The 18236-nt window shown below is 43.8% G+C and overlaps 1 protein-coding gene across 2 annotated transcripts in view; it reads left to right on the forward strand.

Annotated features, from left to right (window-relative positions):
* The window catches only part of SVEP1 (sushi, von Willebrand factor type A, EGF and pentraxin domain containing 1), a 122651-nt gene extending 105232 nt beyond the window's left edge, over positions 1 to 17419 (forward strand). For both annotated transcript variants that reach the window (XM_082782918.1, XM_082782919.1), the window contains 6 exons: positions 1170 to 1346; positions 2869 to 3039; positions 7866 to 7961; positions 10138 to 10233; positions 12714 to 12807; positions 14824 to 17419. In XM_082782918.1, coding sequence (XP_082639044.1) covers positions 1170 to 1346; positions 2869 to 3039; positions 7866 to 7961; positions 10138 to 10233; positions 12714 to 12807; positions 14824 to 14854 — 665 coding nt within the window. In that variant the 3' untranslated portion in view covers positions 14855 to 17419. The remainder of the gene's footprint in view (positions 1 to 1169; positions 1347 to 2868; positions 3040 to 7865; positions 7962 to 10137; positions 10234 to 12713; positions 12808 to 14823) is intronic.
* The last annotated feature ends 817 nt before the right edge of the window (positions 17420 to 18236 follow it).

Genomic DNA, 18236 nt, shown 5'->3' on the forward strand with positions numbered 1-18236 from the left:
ACATTAAATGGAGTCGATTGGATTCAGCCATTTGATATATGAGGAGCAGGTGAGAGAAAGGCATTTGTTCAGCCTTTGGAAGAGAAGGCAAGGACTGACCTTATCGTTGTCTGCAAATGACTACTGGCAGGGTGTAAATAAAAAAGAAATAGACTTCTTTCAGAGGGGCACAGTGGTAGGGTGTGAAGGAGTGGACCCAAGCTGCAACAAAGGAAGGTCCAATTAAGTGTTTGAGGAAACTTTTCACTATGATAGCAGTCAAATTCTGGAACAGGGTTCCTGCAGAGGATGAGAAATGTCCATCCTCAGACATACTCAAATGTCAGCTGTACAAGGCCTAGAGCAGCCTGACTTAGTTGGTCCTGCTTTGAAAAGAAGGTTGGACTAAATGTCTATATAAATTATCCTGTGATTCTATGAAGCAGCATCTTATACACGTGTATACCGTGCATGCACAGCCACAGTAGCCATCATTGTTGCTGTATCTGTTTGTAACTACTTCTAAGATCTACTCTTGTCTCAAGGTAGTAATTGAGACATTTTAGCTTTTGTACAACAAAGGACTCAGAGGATTTTAGTTTGAGGAATGTGGCATTAATCTGTGCTGCAGGTAAGGTCCAGCCTTTTCCACATTCATGGTGAGAGCAGTAAACCATGCAATAAGACCTCAGCAAGCTTGCAGGCAGTAATAAATAAGGTTATCAGAGAAATTCAGAACTCTAATGTCTCTATGCAAACACCTGGATTTTATGCTGTTTTCTATTGATCCAGGCCCTCAGAACAAGGAGTGGAATAAGTTTGACTCTTTTTAAAAGTGGAGTAGGTCTCACTTTTTTATATAAAGGCTATGATAACCAGGAAGGACAGGAGAGAATGGTGTGATTGTAACATATGATACTCCCCACTTAAGTCCTTAGTATATCTTCCACTGACTTCAACAGAGTATGTAGAAAGTCATGTGACAGCAGAGAATCAAATCTTTTAACATTATTTTATAACCCAAATCTCGTAACTTTTCATTAAATTACAAATAGGACTTGTGAGTAGCATCCATTTCTATTGCTCTTCATATGATCTGATTTTGAAATTTGCAGAAATAAAGTTCTCTCTTTCTTCCTTCCTTTCCTCTCTTTTTCCTTCCTCTTCCCTCGCACCTTTTCTTTGAACAGCAAACCCTTGCCCTGTGCCTTTCATAATCCCAGAGAACGCCCTTCTCTCCGAGGTGGATTTTTATGTTGGGCAGAATGTCTCCATCAGGTGCAGGGAAGGCTACCAGCTGAAAGGGCAGGCTGTGATCACCTGCAATGCTGATGAGACTTGGACTCCAACAACGGCTAAGTGCGAAAGTAAGTACAGGTGTTGGGGTTCTGCCAGGACACGGTCTGCCTCTGTAGGGCTGGTGGCACGTCTGTGTCACACAGGAGGGTAACAGCACAGACGTATTGGCAGAGCTCTCTAGCTGCCTGGCAGAGAAGGACCTGGGAATATTGGTTGGTAGTCGGCTGAATATGAGCCAGCAGTGTGCTCAGGTGGCCAAGAAGGCCAACAGCATCCTGGCTTGTATCAGAAACAGTGTGACCAGCAGGGCTAGGGAGGTGATTGTCCCCCTGTACTCGGCTCTGGTGAGGCCGCACCTCGAGTACTGTGTTCAGTTTTGGGCCCCTCACTACAAGAAGGACATGGAGGTGCTTGAGCGAGTCCAGAGAAGGGCGACGAAGCTGGTGAGGGACCTGGAGAACAAGTCCTACGAGGAGCGGCTGAGGGAGCTGGGCTTGTTCAGCCTGGAGAAGAGGAGGCTCAGGGGTGACCTTATCGCTCTCTATAGGTACCTCAAGGGAGGCTGTAGCGAGGTGGGGGTTGGTCTGTTCTCCCACGTGCCTGGTGACAGGACAAGGGGGAACGGGCTAAAGTTGTGCCAGGTGAGGTTTAGGTTGGATGTTAGGAAGAACTTCTTTACCGAAAGGGTTGTTAGATATTGGAATGGGCTGCCCAGGGAAGTGGTGGAGTCACCATCCCTGGAAGTCTTTAAAAGACGTTTAGATGTAGAGCTTAGGGATATGGTTTAGTGGAGGACTGTTAGCGTTGGGTCAGAGGTTGGACTCGGTAATCTTGGAGGTCTCTTCCAACCTAGATGATTCTGTGAATCTGTGATAAAGAACAGAGTTTTTATCTACAATTGTCCTATGGAGAGCTGGGTTGCTTCTAGAGACCCTGGCTCTTAAAAGCTGTGTAAAAGAGCTATATCTCCTTTCTAAGAGAGTTATTTCAGGAAGAAGATCCAGAATATGTCTACAAATTGATGCCCTAGATGCACTCATGCTACTGGCCTTTAGGTTCTGCTGTAATTTTCTTTTCCATTTACCTTTTGCAAGCAATGCAGCTGGGCTTGATTATTGCATACCCGGAATGATTCCAGTGAGATTATGTTGAGACAAGGGCTGTAGGGAGAGGTGTTCCTTCATTGTATTCATTGACACTGATACAAGGCATGAAGTCATTTTTCAGGCTTTTTGGCTTCTTAGAAGCGGTATTGATTAGTTGCATCACTTCCCCCTGCAAACCCAGTCTCATGTATTTCCTAGGACCATCTGAAAGTTTCTGCGCTGTCTGGTAGATATAGTCATTGTTGCATTACTTAAAATTGCTGTTGCTGGTCTTCTCCATGCTTTGGTCTTCTCCATGCTTGCTGGCACGCACGTGGGAGTACATACAGTTTCACCCTGTGGGTACCTGCACTGTGGAGAAGCCCTGCATTTTCATCAGAGGTGTCTTAGCATCTCCTGAGTCCTGTGGGCAAAGCACGGAGTTGGAAAACATGTCATGCAGGCATTGTAGCTCACCAGCCTCTGGGTGATTTCTTTTGTTTAGAGATATCTTGCGGGCCCCCAGCTCACATAGAGAATGCTCTCATCCATGGTAGCTTCTATCAGTATGGAGACGTGATCACCTATTCCTGCTACAGTGGCTACATGCTGGAGGGGCCCCTGCGAAGCATTTGCCTAGAAAATGGAACATGGACAACACCACCTACCTGCAAAGGTAAGTAGTTTTTTGAAGTAAAGTATTTCTTAACTAGCCATAAGCATGGAGGTGTCATCCTAGCTGCAGCAGAAACAAAAGCCAAATTCTTGCTGGTTTCAATGCAGCTGTGATTTCGCCCCAGGCATTTTAAGTGCAGGGTGTCACTTTTTATTTCCGGGTTAAAAAGAGGACTTCCTGAATTTTTCTCTCTAGTCCTTGCTAACCCTATGGTTTCTCTTCCTACAGTGTTGTATCCCACACTTTAGATTCTCTTTGCCACATCTTTTGTAAGAAGGATACAGAACTAACTAGTCATCTTGTTGACATGCTAGACTGTTTCAAATAAAGCACTCCTGGTCATTTTTTCAAGCACTGCATAAAAGACAAGTAGGAGATCAAATGGGTGCCTTACCTTTCCATCCTTGACTTCTATAAATTACAGAATTAACTCTTTCACACTGAAGATTCATATAAAGTATCAGTTTAAGCAGAAAATGGGGGAAACCATAGACAAACTATACAGTTAAAAACAGAGATAAGAATATTCGAGCCCTAACTGAAAACAAAGGGTAAGGCATAGCAAAAGTGTCCGAAGGTCACACAGTTGTCATGGAGGAGACCTTGACATCTGCCATTTCCCCACCAGGAACTTGACTAGCCCTCCTGCTGCCGGCTCACTATGTAGCTGTGTGAGTTAGCTACAGCCTGAAATCTTACCTCAGATAGTGTTACAGCCATTACAATATGAACTGAGCCTGAGGTGTTCTGTTCAGAAACATGAGCATTAGAAGTCACATTCCCAAAGCTCAAGAATTCCTGCAGAAGAGAAGAGGTGCCAGAACATTGATCTGGGAACATCAGAGTCGCAATCGAAGTTGTCAGGTCTGCCTCTGCTCTTGCAAGTGTCTCAGCATCCCATGTCTAAAATTGAAGCAGAAATACTTCCTTCCTCCATCGCCATCTTTCTGTTTGGATCAGAAACCCCTTGGTGCTGGAGGTTTCTATACAGTGCTTAGCCTGAGTAACCAGGGTCCCTTTGGTAGTGTTTTTTTGTTGTGGAATTCTGCCAACAAAACATGAATGTCAAGACCCAGATAATTTGAGTTGCCCTCCTGTGTGAAAGCAGGCACTCTGTTAAAATGCCAAATGCAATAGCTAAAATTTCCTTGCCTAAAAAATCACAGATTGGCAGGTTGTTTTGAGAAGGCACATTGCCTTCTGAAGTGGAATTGTAACTCCTGAGCATTACAGGAATAGAGAAGCTGCTTCTGAAAACCATCTTTTTCCTAGTAATGTGCTCATGGTTTGGCATTGCCCCAAAGTGTAGGCTGTTGAGCAGCCAAGTAGAGGAGATTTATGGTAAAAGCACCTGAGTTATTTCAGATGCCTGGAGTTATCCAAAAGTCCTTTTGGAAACTAACCCTCACAAACAATCAAGTCCTTTCTGAAAAGCTTACCAAGTACTTTACTATTTCTTTCTAAACTGTGGTGGCTACAGAATTCAAGGGATCTCTGCACAATAGCTACTCTATCTGAGCTAGGTATTTATTAGCAATTTATCTTTTTTATGTTATCTCCAGACTATAACACTGTGCATTCTTCATCTGCCTCCTTAATATCATCAGTTTTACTTTTTATTCTTATTTACTAGTTTTTAGTTACACAGAATTTAGTTACCTTATGCCAAGGGCTGTAGTCTTCTGCTAAAAGAGGTTCTTGACATTGTTGGCTAACAAACCGAAAGGGATGATATGCAAAAAAACTGTCAAACATCCTGTTTCCAATACCACTGAATTCATGGGACAATTCAAAGGAATAAGTGTTGGGATTAATTATTTTGAAATGCAAAGTGATGAGGTGGACAGATGATCAGGGTAGTGCAAGTAAACGAAGTGGAAAAACCTGTCTTGTGGTATATTAAGGGAGAAAAATAACAATTCCCCCCTCCCCCCTTTCACCTAAAAGGGAAACTAAAAAGGACCAAAGATGCTTCTGAGGGGACTGATGTGTTTTCATGACACATTTCAAAATAATCTTTCAGAACTGCTTTATAATTCATTTGGGGGATTTGCCTAACAAAAGGGCCTACAGGACCCAAGCCTTTGTGGTGCACATCAGAAGCAACATGAAAGCACTCTTTGCAATGATTCATCCTGCATTTCTTCTCTTTGGCTCTGTGAGCTGATTATTAGTATGTCCTAAGCCTGCTTGAAACATACTGACCCGGTTGAACAGGTTAGTTAACGTAAATATTGTAATTAAAAAGCAGACTCTGTTGGCTTCTGTGGGAGAGCTGTAACCACAGCTGCACTTGGCTATTGCAGGCCAGATTCTGATCTGAGTTTCAGGGGTGAGAAGTATTAGGCTGGATCTGACAAATGTAAACACCTGTGGGACTCATCAGCCTTCACAGATTCACACAGCTTGTCGAACTAACTCCTCTCTCTCCTCTCTGAAATGCTCTAAAATCTGTGTCAGGAATTTGCTTTCTGCCTGCATCTTGTTGGCTGGGAGAGATCTTCTGGCATGGTGCAGCTAACCAAAAAGTTGGTACCCAGCTAGCAGGCGAGCATTCTGAGGGGCAGCAGAGGCATCAGGAAACTGTTCACAGAAAATCTTTTTGGCAGAACAGAAATCTTTTTTTTTTTTTTTTTTTTTTTACCTTTTCTTACCCAAATTTGTCTTGCAGCAGTGCAATGCTTGGAAATAACTATCAGCATGGATTTATAAAGGGTGGAATCTCAAAGATTAAGATTGATACTATGGATGTGAGTTGTGCTACCAGAACCTGCAGTTAATGATTGCCGTTTTCTCTCTAGTAGATCAGGATTGCACTTCTCCTGCTTGCTTTCACAGAAGCAGAAAAAGAGAATGAGATCCAAGCTTAACTTCTCACTCCAAGCTTTTCTCTACTTTTGTCTGCTGAGTGAATAATAATCCCTACAGCTACAGACACATAGAGCCTCTCTCTGTGTAAACTGGTGTATAACAAGAGCACACCTAGGCATGGTACTTACTAATTCAGAGTTTCACAACGAGGGGTCCTTGGCAGAAATCCAATAGAAGCATACCTCGGATTGAGATCCTGAATCCAAAGCAACTTCTGTAACTCATGAAATGTCCACATCTTCTCCATCAACAGTGTGAGAGAGAATAAATTCCAGAAACCACGTAGGGGGCAGCCTTGAATTTAACTTGGCTTTTAATTTATATACCAGACCTTTACTTACCATCCCATTATACTTTCATTGAATATCTTTTCAGTGTTCTGGATCACAGATGCCTTCAAAACTTCAAATGCTTTTTGATTCAACTTTCATAATTTTTCATTGCACGGAAGAAATCTGTTTGGCGCACTACTCCACTTCAGTCAACACCTAGAGATGAACTGTCTGTATATTCTTAGATATCTTTACAACAAAGATCATTCCAAATACCTCTGAAAATACTGCAACTTCTGTGAACCTGTCAGGGCATAAGGTCTCTTCCCAATCTCGTTACCAGATGACATTTGATGGGAAAGTTCTTGAGTTTTTAAGAAAGCTAAAGCTTCAGCTAAGGCTTTCAATGGACTCCAAGCTGTAACTTGCAGCTTGGCATGGTTTAGTTGCAAGAGTGACTCAAGCTCTGCTCTGTCAGTGCAAGATTTGCATTCTTTCCAGTGTGGAAGTCAGGTCTGAACCAGTGTGCTAAACCACTGCTTGTAGTTAATACTAACATTGAAAAAGATCTGAAATACTTTCAAAGCCTAAACACATTATTTTGCTCAGCTAGTAACTAATTAAAGATAGGATGCAATTAACAGTTCAGACTGAGTTTCCTGAGGTTACTCTGTGTTCATAACTACCACTAATTAGAAGTTTGTCTGATTACTTATTTGTTCTGTAGTACCATCTAGAAGCCACATTTTTTGATCTTATGTATATGGCATGTACATCAACATGAGAGGGATTGTACTTGCTCCAATGATCTTTAATATGTTTGTACTTAGCTTGCCACCCAGTTTTTTAAAGTAGTCCTGGTTTTCCTGGAAATACTAGCCAAGACACAGCACAATGTTGTACAAAAGATGATGATAGAGTCCAAAGCCTGTTGAGTTCAGGCAACTTATTGAGGTGGTGTGTTAGAGCCCGCTTCAAATTCATCCCTTGTGTGATCAAGTATTTATTAGCAGGTATGTGAGCCATGGAGCAACAGTCAGCATGAATGCTGAATGAGGCTTATAATCATACTTTTGGCTCCACAGGCAAACACTTTGCTGTGCCACTGTTGCACCCAGTGTAGGGCACTCCTCATTACTCTGGATGATACTGCAATAAAAATTCCATGTGCAACCACAGTGTTTTATCTCGCTTTTGACAAACCCTGTGTTATGCCAGACAGCATTATCTTGGTGCTTCATACCAAGGTTAGAAGAAAGCTTGATTTTATCAAGAGGAGGAAAAAAGTGGGTAATAGTTTTTGTGGGGGGAGAAAAAACAAGTAAAGCACAGTGTTAGCCTTGAAGCGTTGTCCAGATAATTTACCAGACCATCCTAAAAACATTATTTTTCATTCTTGTCATTGTTCAAGGACATTTTTAGGTTGTTTTAATGGTAAATAAAGAGGAAAGTATTATGTATTGTATGCTTCCCTCTGTACTCTTGCTCACCGTACCTAGTCACATGCACACAGCTAGGAAACGATGTCGCCCTTGAAATCAAAAACAAGTTAAACTTCTGAACTTTACTGTGTTTGTTTGTCCTATGTGAAAACTTACAACTGCAAAAATCTGTCTAAGATTCTGAATTATTGATTTTCTAATTAACCTTCTTGAGGTGGTCATGAAATTGTTCTGTTTTCAGCTGTCTGTCGGTTCCCGTGTCAGAATGGTGGGGTCTGTGAGCGACCAAATGCCTGCTCGTGTCCGGATGGCTGGATGGGTCGTCTCTGTGAAGAGCGTATGTATCATCCATTAAGTGTAATTTTTAAGGATGTTGTAGGTAGGACAAATGAATTTACTGCCAAGTGAGAAAATTACAGGCCTAAGAGCCAAAAACATAAAAAGCATAATTTTGTTCTGCTTGACAAATTAGACTAGAAATGACTAAGCAATTGCTTGTTTCTAGACAAATGGCCATCCTCTAACACCCATAAAAAGATAATACAGCTGTGATAATAATAGCTGCTCAGGTAATATGGCTGGGGCACCTTTTCCATCCTGTCCTTCCTGACCTGTGTTCCACTGCCCCACAAACGCTGGGCCGGCTTTTCCTGGCCTGGGCCATTGTGTAACTAGAGAACTGGATCTGTTCTGGTTGGGAACAGCCAAATCTGACGTCTGGGCATGTCAGAAATTCTATGGGCAGCATTGGAGATGCCAGGTTTTGCCATATTTCCCATTTCCTTGGCAGTGCTCTTTACAGAAAGGATTGGTGAGGTCCACAGCCAAGCGTGCGGACTCGGCCCTGTATGTTGGGCATTTTCAGCAGGAGAGGGGTTGAGCCCGGTGCCTGGCAGCATTGTGTTGGGAATGCCACAACCGATTTCCTTACCTTAACGTTAGCAACGATACCTAGTGCATTCGTCAGAACCAGAAGACATGCCCCTAGACATTTTGATCTGTCATCCCAGTTCTGACCCTGTTTTCCTTTATGGGGAAAATGAACAGACAGCTGACTGGTTAGATTACAGTTCAGGCAGACACAGGCAATAGCACTTTTTTTTTTTTTTTTTTTCTTTGACAGAGGTAGCGAGGAGGAGAGGCTTCCCACAATTGGTTAATGCCACCTTGATTCTGCGTTATTGCTTGTCAAGCAAGGTACAGCGGTGAACAGAAAAGTTAGGTTTAGTCTTTGGTGCTGATGGCCTGTTCTGGAAGTCAGAGGGCTTTTTGAGTGCTAGCACTGAGCACTGATCTGTCAGGGCCAGGCCCCAGGTGAGGCCACAGGATTTGGAAAGAATTCATTCGCTTCCTACCTCACAGTACATTTCACAGATAATAAGAGAGGTACATCTTCCTGAGAAGGGCCTGACTACCTTGAAAAAATGTGCAGAGCACTACTCATTTAGTGATACAGACAAGAGTAAATCTTGGTGATATAGATTAGCCCCGTGAACTCCCATAATTTCATTATTCCTTTCTTACCCAAGCTGACTGTGCCTGCTCAGCTTGATCTCTGCTATGCAGCAGAAGAAGAATAAACTGTGTCCATCAGTCCTCTGCAGCCCCCATTCATCCTCCCAGAATAAAACTCCCCTGCAAGTGCCTCACATGGGTCCAAATTTGAGGCCCAGCTCAACTCTTGCTCCTGTGAGAGCATGTTCACACAGGTACTCCATTCAGTTAGGGTAGTAGAGATGGTAATTTTATGAAGGTCCTTAAATCACAGAAATCACAGAATGGCTTGGGTTGGAAGGGACCTCAAAGATCACCCCGTTCCAACCCCCCTAACATAGGCAGGGATGCCACCCACTAGATCAGGTTGCCCAAGGCCCCATCCAGCCTGGCCTTGAGCACCTCCAGGGATGGGGCATCCACAGCTTCTCTGGGCAGCCTGTGCCAGGGCCTCACCACCCTATGAGGGTAGAATTTCCTCCTAACCTCTCATCTAAATCTCCCCTCTTTTAGTTTAAAACCATTTTCCCTCGTCCTGTCATTATCTGATTGAGCAAAGAGTTGCTCCCCATCTTTTTTATAAGTCCCCTTCAAGTACTGAAAGGTACTTAAATCCTTTATGTACATAAACCTTTATGTACAAAAGTAGATAAATCACAAGCAGTTTGCATATTGCAACATTTTGTAGATCTCATTGGCACAGCATGGGTTGGTTGGTCATGGGCCATCAACTACTTGGTATAACGCAGCAGTTCTCTGGTGCTTTTGTTCCCCAAAGCTTGCAGCCACAGTCAGCCCGTTGCACCCAAAATGCCTTGTACTGCTGGAGACTGGGAGGCTTGTGGTGTCACCTGTCCCAGCATGTTTTCCCTGGCCCAGACCAGGGCTTTCCTACGAGCAGCGTGTAGTTCCCTTGTTTTGGATGTCACACTGTGGGACCTTAGGTTCTTTTCTTACACACCCTCCTCTTCACTTGCCAGAGGTTATTATTCTTACTGGTTCTCTTCCCTTCTCCTCAGCAATATGCATTCTGCCATGTCTCAACGGAGGTCGCTGTGTGGCTCCTTACCAGTGTGACTGCCCTGCTGGATGGACTGGAGCACGATGCCATACGGGTAAAACGCCTCTTACCTACATTTTTCTCCACACTTTTTGTGACTCCTCTGTCAATGTTTAGCACAGTTTACTAAGGACTCTGTAGCAACTACCAGGCTTCTCTCAGGAAAACCCAGCCCTACAATAATATTCCCTGAGCGTTGCTGTCCTCAGCTGCAAACTATTTTCAGAGTAGTCCATGATGCGTCTTAACAATCCTCAGAGAAATTTAGTCCCAGAAAGGACAAACAGCATTCAGAAGAGGGCTGTCTGCAAAAAGTAGTACAGTGGAGAGAAGATAGTATATGAGCTTCTCAAAAAGAGCCTGTACATTGTTTTATGTACTCACTCATCATTGTACAGATTTCACCACTGGACTCAGAAGCAAGTTGCAAGTTTTGCTGAGGCTTCTCAACACATAGCTGTATGGTGTGGGGGCAGGTGAAGCTGATTTGCAATGAGGGGTAACATTTTGAACCAAGGTTTGGCATACTTGCCTCCACAACAACTCTGAATAAAAGGCAGCTTCCTAAAGGCTTATCCCTATGGAAGTAGCCAACAAAACTCATAGTGACAGAGTGATCACTGAAATGTCTTTCAATCATTACTGAATCTCAATCATTAGTAGATGTTAACTACTTTATTATTATTATTATTATTATTATTATTATAGAGTTTGCTCACTGTATTTTTGTTGTTCAGGTGCACCTTAACTGAGGCTAACAGGGCCTTGACATGAAAGCTGGGCGCTGCTTTCCTGTAGGTCTTTCGAGTGGTTAATTGGGTGAACTCCAGGAAGAATGCATGCTATTGTTAATGAATGTTCATGTTCAGAATTTCAGAGTAACCAATTTAACTCAGAACTGCTGTTGTTTGAAGGGACACTAGCCTAGCACGTAATGCTGTATTTCCTCAAGTATTTCAGAAAGTTTGCAGCTGTAACAACATAAGTACTTGAGGAGAACAGATGGCTTTTTTAGTTCTGGGCCAGCAATTCAAATCTGTTCAGGATGACTTGCTTTTCAGTAGCTCAAGAAAAAAATCTAGTGGACAACTCTATCTGTGCCAAAATCCATTCAACAAAGTACACAAGCACCGTTTATGAAGTTACTACACCAACTCTCGTTTCACTTCCTGGTTGTGACACTGTACCATAACAGAGCAAAGTGAAATGGGAAATATTTGGATTACCTGCTGGTCTCACGGGAATAATTAGATACATGAGGTGAGAGGTGAAGATGTTTCATTCATATTCTTCATTCCAGAATCTGAAGTCATTTTCAATATGAGAAACCCGGCACACTTAATTGCACAGGGATGGTCCCTCTTTATAACCTCCTGCCATTGTTTGCTTGTGTTTTGGCCCAGAGGAAACGAGTAGAGTATTTCCATCTCCTTTACACATTCCTGGGATTACTCATTTCCATTTCCTGTAATTCTATTCTAATCAGTGTTTCTAGTGATGCATATTACTGGCAGAAGTAACACCCAAAGTTTGTCTTCCCTGGTGTCTTTAAGTCTATCCTCTTAATATGGTGTTACCTGCTTAAAAGACTTCATGCTTTTCAGCAACCTGGTGTTAGAAATGTTTGTGTAGGAAGGAGCTCATTAAGAGAGTCTCTGAATCTGTTGTGTAAATTGTGTGGTGCTTTTATCTCCTCGTCTCAAAACTGATAGGAAGACTTGAAGCTTTCACTTTCTCTGTTTGGCTGCCTGATACCTTGGGTTTGGCTGTCACACAGGAGCAGATGCAGCAGTTTCCCAGCTGACCCAGCACCGTCATATGAGGAAGGCTAGCGCTTGCTCTCCAGTTCAAATGCCCCGTACCACCTAGTCACACGTCTTAGGGATATCCAGTGCCTGTCAGGAACTTGCTGTCACACTCTGCTTACTTTCCCTGTCTCCATAGAGGTGTCACTGTGTGAATGAACTCTTACTCCTTGCCTGCTGTTGATGTGTAAATGGCTTTTTGACCTTTAGCTCCCTGTTTGTTCTACCTCTTTCTGGACTTTTTACCACATCTGGTTTCTGCTTCTCCTGGCTGCTGCTCAGCCATCACATTCCTGTCAAATAAACATCTACATTTTCTTCCTAGAAATGAGGCCTATTTTTCTGTTGATTTTATGACTTTTCTCTTCTAATCCCTCCTCCTGCTCCCACTTGCATTCCTTTTCTGCCTCAATCTGGGGCAAAAAGAACAGAATTTTTAAAGGCAAGATAAAAACGTGTACTGGCTCTTCCATGCAGCTCATACAGTGCAACAGACCGCAGAAGCAGCAGAGAGGTTTGAATCACATTCAGCAGAAGTGAGCCTCTAACACTGCCCTTCCCAGAGCAAACCATCTTTTACAAGAAACCCAAAGCTGACATTTACTGCTGTAGCTTTGAGAGCAGTCTGTTTGTAACAAAACAATGCAGGCTGGATTTCCAGCGTGCCGTTCTTTAACAGCTTGGAGTTGGTGTTCTCATTAACACAGTCTGTGTGTGCATTTGTACGCAGCTGTTTGCCAGTCGCCTTGTTTAAACGGTGGGAAGTGCATACGGCCAAATCGATGTTATTGCCCCTCATCATGGACTGGACATGATTGCTCGAGGTAAGTGTTGCTGAGCGCTCTCCCATGGCTATGCTGTTTGGCTCTTACTGAGCAGTAATTTTCAAGAACTGCAATTAATTTTGCAGCAGAGCATCTCTAGATCCTGTAAATCTGTGGTAACTGGACAACTTGCTGTTTATGGGCAGTCTGGAAAGACCTTAGAGACTGCTCTGCCAAGTGGTTGCCAAACATACAGAAATCACAGGCAATGGTGCATTTATGTGTGAGCAAGCAGGCAAACCTGCAAGGTTTAGCCTTATTGTAATGCTGTAAATGGAGGTGTTTGCTGTGATGTAATACAGGATGTTCTTCAGGAAAGTCAGGTTGCCTGCTCTCTGCAAGCATTCAGTCTGAACTCTGTATGCCTCAGCTTGAAGCCTAGGGTCATGCAACCGGCCTTACAAATGATAATTCTTCTTACGCTCAGTGTTGGGTGGTATCATTGTGTGGAGCAAAATGCAGTCCCTCTGAGTCAAGTCCCAGCTCAGATTGCCTGACAGTGCCATCCCTGTGCCAGGAGCCACAAGGACTGGGCGTAGATCTTGTTCATGTATGCTGCCTTTTGCAGAATTTTACCCGTGCTTGTGCTTTGGTTTGCTGATTCATGTCTAACAGGGCCAGCAGTGGAGGTCTTCAAACCAGGAGTTGCCATCACAATGCAGGGCAGCATTTAAAAGTCTTAATTGCAGCTTTGTTTTTTAAAGATGATTTGTGAAGTTTGGGCATTTGGCTTCCAGGGGAGTCTGAGCAGGACCCAGCTTACCTTTGGGAAGCTGTTTTGTTCCACACTGCCATTAAGAGCCATTTACAGCCCTGGAGACAGAAGGCAGGAGGAATTGTAAGGGTATTGTTATGGTCAGGAATCAGATATAATAACACAACATGCAGCACGAGGTCTCTGCTCCCCACATGGAAGATTATTGAGGGCCATGAAACACATACTGGCAAAAATATCTGTACCTCAACTCCTCTCCAGCCATGCCTGCCTGTCTCACTGATCTGCCATTCATCTTAAGGCTCTGGATGAGGTACCTGCTTCAGCAATTGTGTTGTCCAAAATGAATAGCTTTCCTTTGTGCTTATATATATATATATATAAGCGAAGCAGCTTAAATTTACTGCCAACAAGCAGTATTTGGCTTTAGGCTGAAAGTTACAGATACAAAGTCTGATAATATTTCCATTTAGTATAAGAGGCAGGTGAGCCCAAATTCACTGGATTTATCTGCCAAAAATTCTAGAGTTTAACACTGAGAATAACTCTCTGAGAGTTTCAGGCTGTTACCAAACTGGACTTCTCTTGTTATTATTTTGTGTGTGTGCGTGTTGTTTGGTTGGTTTTGATTTGTTTTTTGTTGTTGTTGTTGTCTGATTGTTTTTTTGTGGTGTGGTTGGTTGTTGGTTTTTTTTTGGTTTGGTTTTTGTTGTTTGTTTTTTTTTTGTGCAGGTCCACAGCTACCAGCAGCATTGTGAAACCCAAGAGAAGGTGGACCATTGGCCCTGTAGGCTTGTGGTCCAATAGCTCACCCCTTCAAGGGTTGTTTGAGAGGAGACTTCCCACACAGAACCGGAGGGGATGAGGGAAGATGGCAGAAACAGGCAGTCGGATCTGTTCTGTGTTTTGTTAAACATTGGCCTCGCTCCCTGTGGCTCTTTACAGCGTAGGATACTGTGCTGAGGACTCAGAAACTATACAGGCAGAACAGGAGTAAGTGCCACGATAGCAAAGATTCACTGTTGCTGGTTAACTAGGTGTGATTTACAAGGGGAAGTTGAAAGGGCCAAAAGCTTTTATCAGCATCCAGGAGTAGACGAGCTCCAAACCAGTCCATGATGAGTCACGGTTTACATTAGACATCATCTCCCTCCCTTTCCCTCTCTATGTAGTGCCTTGAGCTACAGCCCTCTAATCCCAGGTGCAGTTTCAGACACCTTCACCACATGCCTCGCTGTTGATCTTCCTCTGCATGCTCACCGCAGCACTGATATTATTTTGTTTGTTTTGTTTTGACACAGGAAACGGAAGGCTGGATTCTATCCCTTTTAACAGCAGAGCAGCAGTTTTACACTCAGAAACCTTTCTTCAACCTAGGTACCAGGGCTTGGAATCTAATGCAGTGTAAATCACATCCATTGCTTCCCTTCCCCCCAGCTCCCTTGTTTTGTATTTTTTTTTTGTGATATATTTTTTCTATACACTCCATTTTAAAAGAAATCCTCTGTATTTTCCATTTACAAAAGTATTATCAAATATATGCTGCTACACACACACCATACACACATGCACATACCAAGGCAAAGATTCCTCCTGTCCGCTGAGGAAGGAGTTGTGTATGGCGAATGGTCCCTCCCATTTCTTACACACAGTAAGCTAATTAAAAAGTACTATACTGCCAACCATGATTAAACAGAATAATGTGGCAATCATCTGCTTATCACCTGCCACGGCACATTGAAGTCCAGCAATCCAATAGTAAGGAGTAGTTACGTAAGGCTAACCAGGCAGCTAAACGTCGCGTCGGGCCTGTTTCTGAACTCAACGCTGATGTAAATTAGAGGTACATCTGATAAAGCCCATATTGTAACCAGAGTTTCTGGTAGGCATAAGAACATGCTGTAATGTTCATTATGTGACGCTAACGTCCTTGGAAAGTGACTTAATGGAAGGCGTTGACGTGGATTTTACCTGAGACTTGTCGGTAAAACAGTCAAAAGTGTAAAAGAGATGAGAGAACATCATTTCATCTGGAGAAAGGCAGGCAATGTCTAGGCAACAACAGCCTCTGAGGCTTTTTGATTTACGGGCAGCTCAGGTTTCACTCTAGGGCTGGATAATCCAGGGTGCAGCAGTGGGCAGCGGTCAGACCGCTGAAACCGCTGCGTCCCACTTGGAAGGGGACTCACCACCCCCTGCCTGCAACCAGCACCCCTTTCCTGAGTAAACTACGCAGCACATGTCTAGCAGCTGCCTGAAGTTTGGCTAGCCCTGGAGGAGGGAGAGAAGGCACAGTAGTGTTTACAGGCGAAACTTTGCAATGTGCTTACAGAAGGGTGGTACTTGCGTCATGCAGAACTCTCAGAGAACTGGAAAAGGCCTCTCTTGAACACACACACATGGGCAGGAATGCCCGGCTAGGGAAAAGAAATACTGAGAGCTCACATGCTGTCAGATTTCTCTTTTGCACACTGCCGATCCCATTGCATGTGAGAGCAGCGCGTACTTGAGCGCCGTCATTAAGTCGTGCTCTAATGAACCGAGGTGCCCAGGCTTACCCACGGTTAAGCGGTGTGGTGAAATTGTAAGGTGGAAATCACACACATGTGTTGAGGTCAAATGTTTGCTGATTGTCATCAGATAGCTGCAAGTCTGACCTGTGAAGGAAGGTGTTAGAGTGAGAACCTGAGAACCATTTGTCAGAAGCTCAGTTTTTCCCCAGTAATAATAACAAAGCATGACTGGCAGCCAACACCACAAAAGAAGGAGTAAGAATATAAAAGAAAATAAATTTTGTTCTCTGCAACATTACTGCTTAGTTACCCTCTGGATTATGAGTGTGCACACCCTGCCCCACCCTTTCCCCCTTTATGAATTTACCTTCCTTTTATGAATGCATGAGAGAAATGTGATATGACACAAAAATGAGCTAATAGTTACGGGAGTAGGCCACTAGAAAATACTGACACATAACTGATGGCTGTTACGACCAAACAAGACCAAGACCGAAACAAGTGAACGTGAAAACCCCAGAGGAAACAAGTCAAGCTGTGAGCCAGGAACAGCTTTCAGCCAGCTGGAAGAAAAGCAAATAGGTAAGGAAAAGGAGTTGTTAAGGGGACGAGCCAAATTTTTCTGCAGGTTCCTTCCCGGTGGGAGCTGCAGCCAGCTGAAGAGTCGTTCCAGCTCCTGCAAGCTTCTTTTTTCTCATGGATAACACGTAGCCACAATCTTCTGGCTCCCAGCTCGACAGCCATCAGCGTTTACAACTCTGGTTCAAGGTGGTGTTTAATAAATGATACCCACGCTTCATCACATAGTCGCCACCACGTGTCGGCACTTACTTTCCTTGACCTTCTTGCTGCTGTGAACAGTGGATGAACGGGCGCCGCAGTGAGCAACGTGGGATACGTCAAGGGAAAGAGTGCCTCGGCCAGAAAAGCAGATCTTTATTTATGTCACTCTCACGTTTTTAAAAAGTCGGTGGTCCCGTTTTCAGTGTGCTTCTCTGGTACGTGCCCTCACTGCCCTGGTGATCTCCAGAGCAAGACAGCTGTGGTTAGGAAGGTGCTCGGAGCTGGCAGGACATCGCTGGAGACTTTGGGGGCTGAGGGTTGGCTTTTAGCACTGCAGCTTCACACTAGTGACTAGTACATGGAGTTTGGGGATATACTCAGTCAATACGTTTCATAAGCTGATGTGGTGGTAGGACAGAGTAGCTGAAACTATAGGCTGTTATATTAGTGCTGTTGATGATGCTTTGATACTCGCTGGAACATTTTCCCTTCCCCGTTCTGTGCTGTATTGTCATTTATGTCACTGCTTGTGTGTGTTAAACGACTTCTGTGTGATGCACTTTACACTGTAAATAAAGTTGCACCCTGTTTAGTACCCATATAGAAGCAACATCGCTTTTTTATTTTCATAGCACCTAGCAACAAAAATGTGTAGCTACCCTTTTGAACCTGCTGGAAGATCACGAGCACTGTGGAAACAGAGCTCCGCTCAGGGGAAAAGATGAAATAATTGCCAGTAATCTTAGATACGTGTGCTGGATTATCCCAGATCCTGAGATTAAAATGCAGTTAGCAGGTGATTTTTCAGATCCCCTCTGCTGTTAGAGTGCATTCCGAAACCCGTAGGGGCTGAGCATATCCTTGGCACCAACAGATGCTATAAAACCTGCTCCACTCACTGCTGACTCCAGATGGAGATTCAGCTCACATCGTTCTGCACTGGCAGTGGAATTTTTAAAGCCACGGAGACTGAGAGGCGATTGAGGTAGAAAGTGTGCAATAACAGAAAGGAAACTGTGACTCCCACACCACACCTCCACACAATTATACGACATCGCAGTGAAAAGATTAAGGGTGTGGGTTCTGTGTTTTTTTTTTTTTTTTCAGGTAAATTAGTAAGCCTTTCCATGCTTTGATAGATGGGTGTAGTAAGAGGAGATTTCGGAGTGCCCAAAGCAGAGTTTCAAAGCCTTCCCGTAACCCGCCAGCCCAGACGGAGACATGAGGTTACGGAGAGCGCTGCGAATGAGGCCCTAAAATCTGATGTGCATCTGATAGGAAAGAGACAAATCTACAAACAACATTAATCCCCCAAATACTGCTGATAATCCCGAGTGGGAACAGCAGTGGGCTGCCCTCGCGCGTGGGCTCTCAAGCCGTAGAAGCAGAGATCACAGCCCTAGGTAAAAGGAGGAGCA

This window comes from Aythya marila, assembly GCF_965140915.1.
Source record: "Aythya marila genome assembly, chromosome: Z".
Classification (NCBI taxonomy): Eukaryota; Metazoa; Chordata; class Aves; order Anseriformes; family Anatidae; genus Aythya; species Aythya marila.